Raw genomic sequence first — 1,896 nt, 5'->3', positions numbered from 1 at the left:
TTACCCAGCCTTGCAAGAACAACAGCCATCAGTGATCTTGTCCACAGCTATATTTATGCTGAGGGTCTGAGGATCTGCTGTTTTCCTCAACGACTGGTAGCGTTTAGCTGTGACGTACACAATCTTGGAGGCATTGCGTGGCTAAAACATCTTGATGTCGTCCAAAAAAGATGACATGAACTTGTTGGTTCCCTTGTCGTGGCTGATATTTTGTGAAAATCCGGCAGAAATGCTAAACTAATCGACTCAGAAATACTCTGTAGAGAGTCAGTCGAAATGAAAGACGGCATGTTTACATAGAAGCTATAAGCTCTGCGAGGCTTTGTTTGTGAGACATGCAGTCACATGGGACTTTAGAGGGTGATTCTGGGCGGAGCTTGGTAATGCCCATGCAGGGTCTACTCTTATATTATGTCTATGATTGTGCCTGCCAGACATATAACACTGAGTGGAGCGGTCGACCCTTCCAAGATGGCCGCCCTAAATCTCGTCAGCGACAACAGGCAAGGGTGGTGCATGAGGCGTCTTTTCTTAAGTCTATGGTTCCTATGGTGTGTAACAACTGACTCTCACCTACAGCAGCAACAAACCGCCAGAAGACCACAGGCAGCAGGAACAGAGATGCAGTCAAAGAAGAACCCATTTCCTAGTTCCATCGATCTCTCCGTCCGAAATTTAGATTCWTGCGACGTTTCTAAGTGGAAAATATCTCCAAGAAACACCAAAAAAATCTGAAGTTTAACTGAAAACACAACAGTCAGTTAGAATTGCGGAGAAATTATGATAAATAAAGTAAACCACAGTGCGCTGCACAGGCGGGAAAATGTGGAGGCGGAGCTAGCTAAGGGCTCCTTCTTCTTCTTCTTCTTCTTCTTCTTCTTCTTCTTCTTCTTCCTTTTTTACTTTTGGGTTTTGTTTGCAGTTTAGCAAAAACACTTTAGCAGCGCATTACCGCCACAGCTTATTTTGTAACCTAAATACAACGGAACATTTTTATAACTGAAATACAACAGAAGTAAAAAATGCATAATTTTCCTGTGTGTTCATTTCAATTCTACACTGAGAACGTCTTTACAACTGAAATGTACATTAACAGCCGATACGCTTATATTAATGGTACACTCAAATATTATGTACAAATATATTATATGTATCGAAGAAAACACAACAGCCGCACGAATTTCTGAGTCTTTCTAAAACATAAATACTTACAAAGACAAACATTTTCCACGCTTCGAAACGTATAAAATACGTTCAATGTTGACGACCCGCTTACTTTCTCCTGACTAAACTATTGTTGCCAAGGTTACTGGAGAGAAGAAGTACATCAAAGATAGTTTGGTTSTAAGAACGCTCACTCGGTCATGTTTCTAAAAGTACAACACGTTTTACGGTTATCTGCGTTATTACAAGACTTTGAAGATCATCGTGTTATTGTAGACTTAATAGGTAATATTATAATTACATTATTTTATTAATGATAGGTTTTGTGGGTGGTAGGTCTGAGGCATGAAGCTCCCGGGCTGAAAGTAAGACAATGTTACGCTATTCGGTCAAGTACTGTAATATAGTTTGATGGAAATGAGCTACATCAATAAGTGGGTAGTGAAGTTCACAATACGCTAATTGCACAACTAAATTTATTCTAAGAATGGGTAAAATACTTCGGCTTTGAAATTCAATTAGAGTGTGACATATTGACGTTTGACATTTTGTATTTGTAGAAACATGACCGAGTGAGCGTTCTTAGGACCAAACTATCTTTGACGTATTTCCTCCGGTAACCTTGTCAACAATAATGTAATCAGGAGAAAGTAAGCGACTCATGAACAGTGAATGTACATTAGACGCTTTTTAGCTTGGAAAACTTTCGTCTTTGTAGGCATTTATGTTTTA

General features: G+C 39.4%; 1 protein-coding gene across 5 annotated transcripts in view; it reads right to left on the bottom strand.

The window, feature by feature from the left end:
* LOC103460737 (butyrophilin subfamily 2 member A1-like) overlaps positions 1 to 1,319 on the bottom strand; it is a 5,477-nt gene extending 4,158 nt beyond the window's left edge. The window contains exons 1-2 of one of the 5 annotated variants that reach the window (XM_008403034.1): positions 1,213 to 1,319; positions 574 to 709 (exon numbers count right to left, since the gene is read on the bottom strand). In XM_008403034.1, coding sequence (XP_008401256.1) covers positions 574 to 643 — 70 coding nt within the window. In that variant the 5' untranslated portion in view covers positions 644 to 709; positions 1,213 to 1,319. Of the gene's footprint in view, positions 1 to 573; positions 743 to 1,212 lie in introns of all 5 variants that reach the window. The other 4 variants (XM_008403032.1, XM_008403033.1, XM_008403030.1 and 1 more) reach the window with 4 other exon arrangements.
* Positions 1,320 to 1,896: the final 577 nt, after the last annotated feature.

This window comes from Poecilia reticulata, unplaced genomic scaffold (genome assembly GCF_000633615.1).
Source record: "Poecilia reticulata strain Guanapo unplaced genomic scaffold, Guppy_female_1.0+MT scaffold_281, whole genome shotgun sequence".
In the NCBI taxonomy this organism is placed as follows: Eukaryota; Metazoa; Chordata; class Actinopteri; order Cyprinodontiformes; family Poeciliidae; genus Poecilia; species Poecilia reticulata.
The sequence above is the reverse complement of the archived record's forward strand: the minus strand, read 5'-3'. Positions and strand labels throughout refer to the sequence as shown.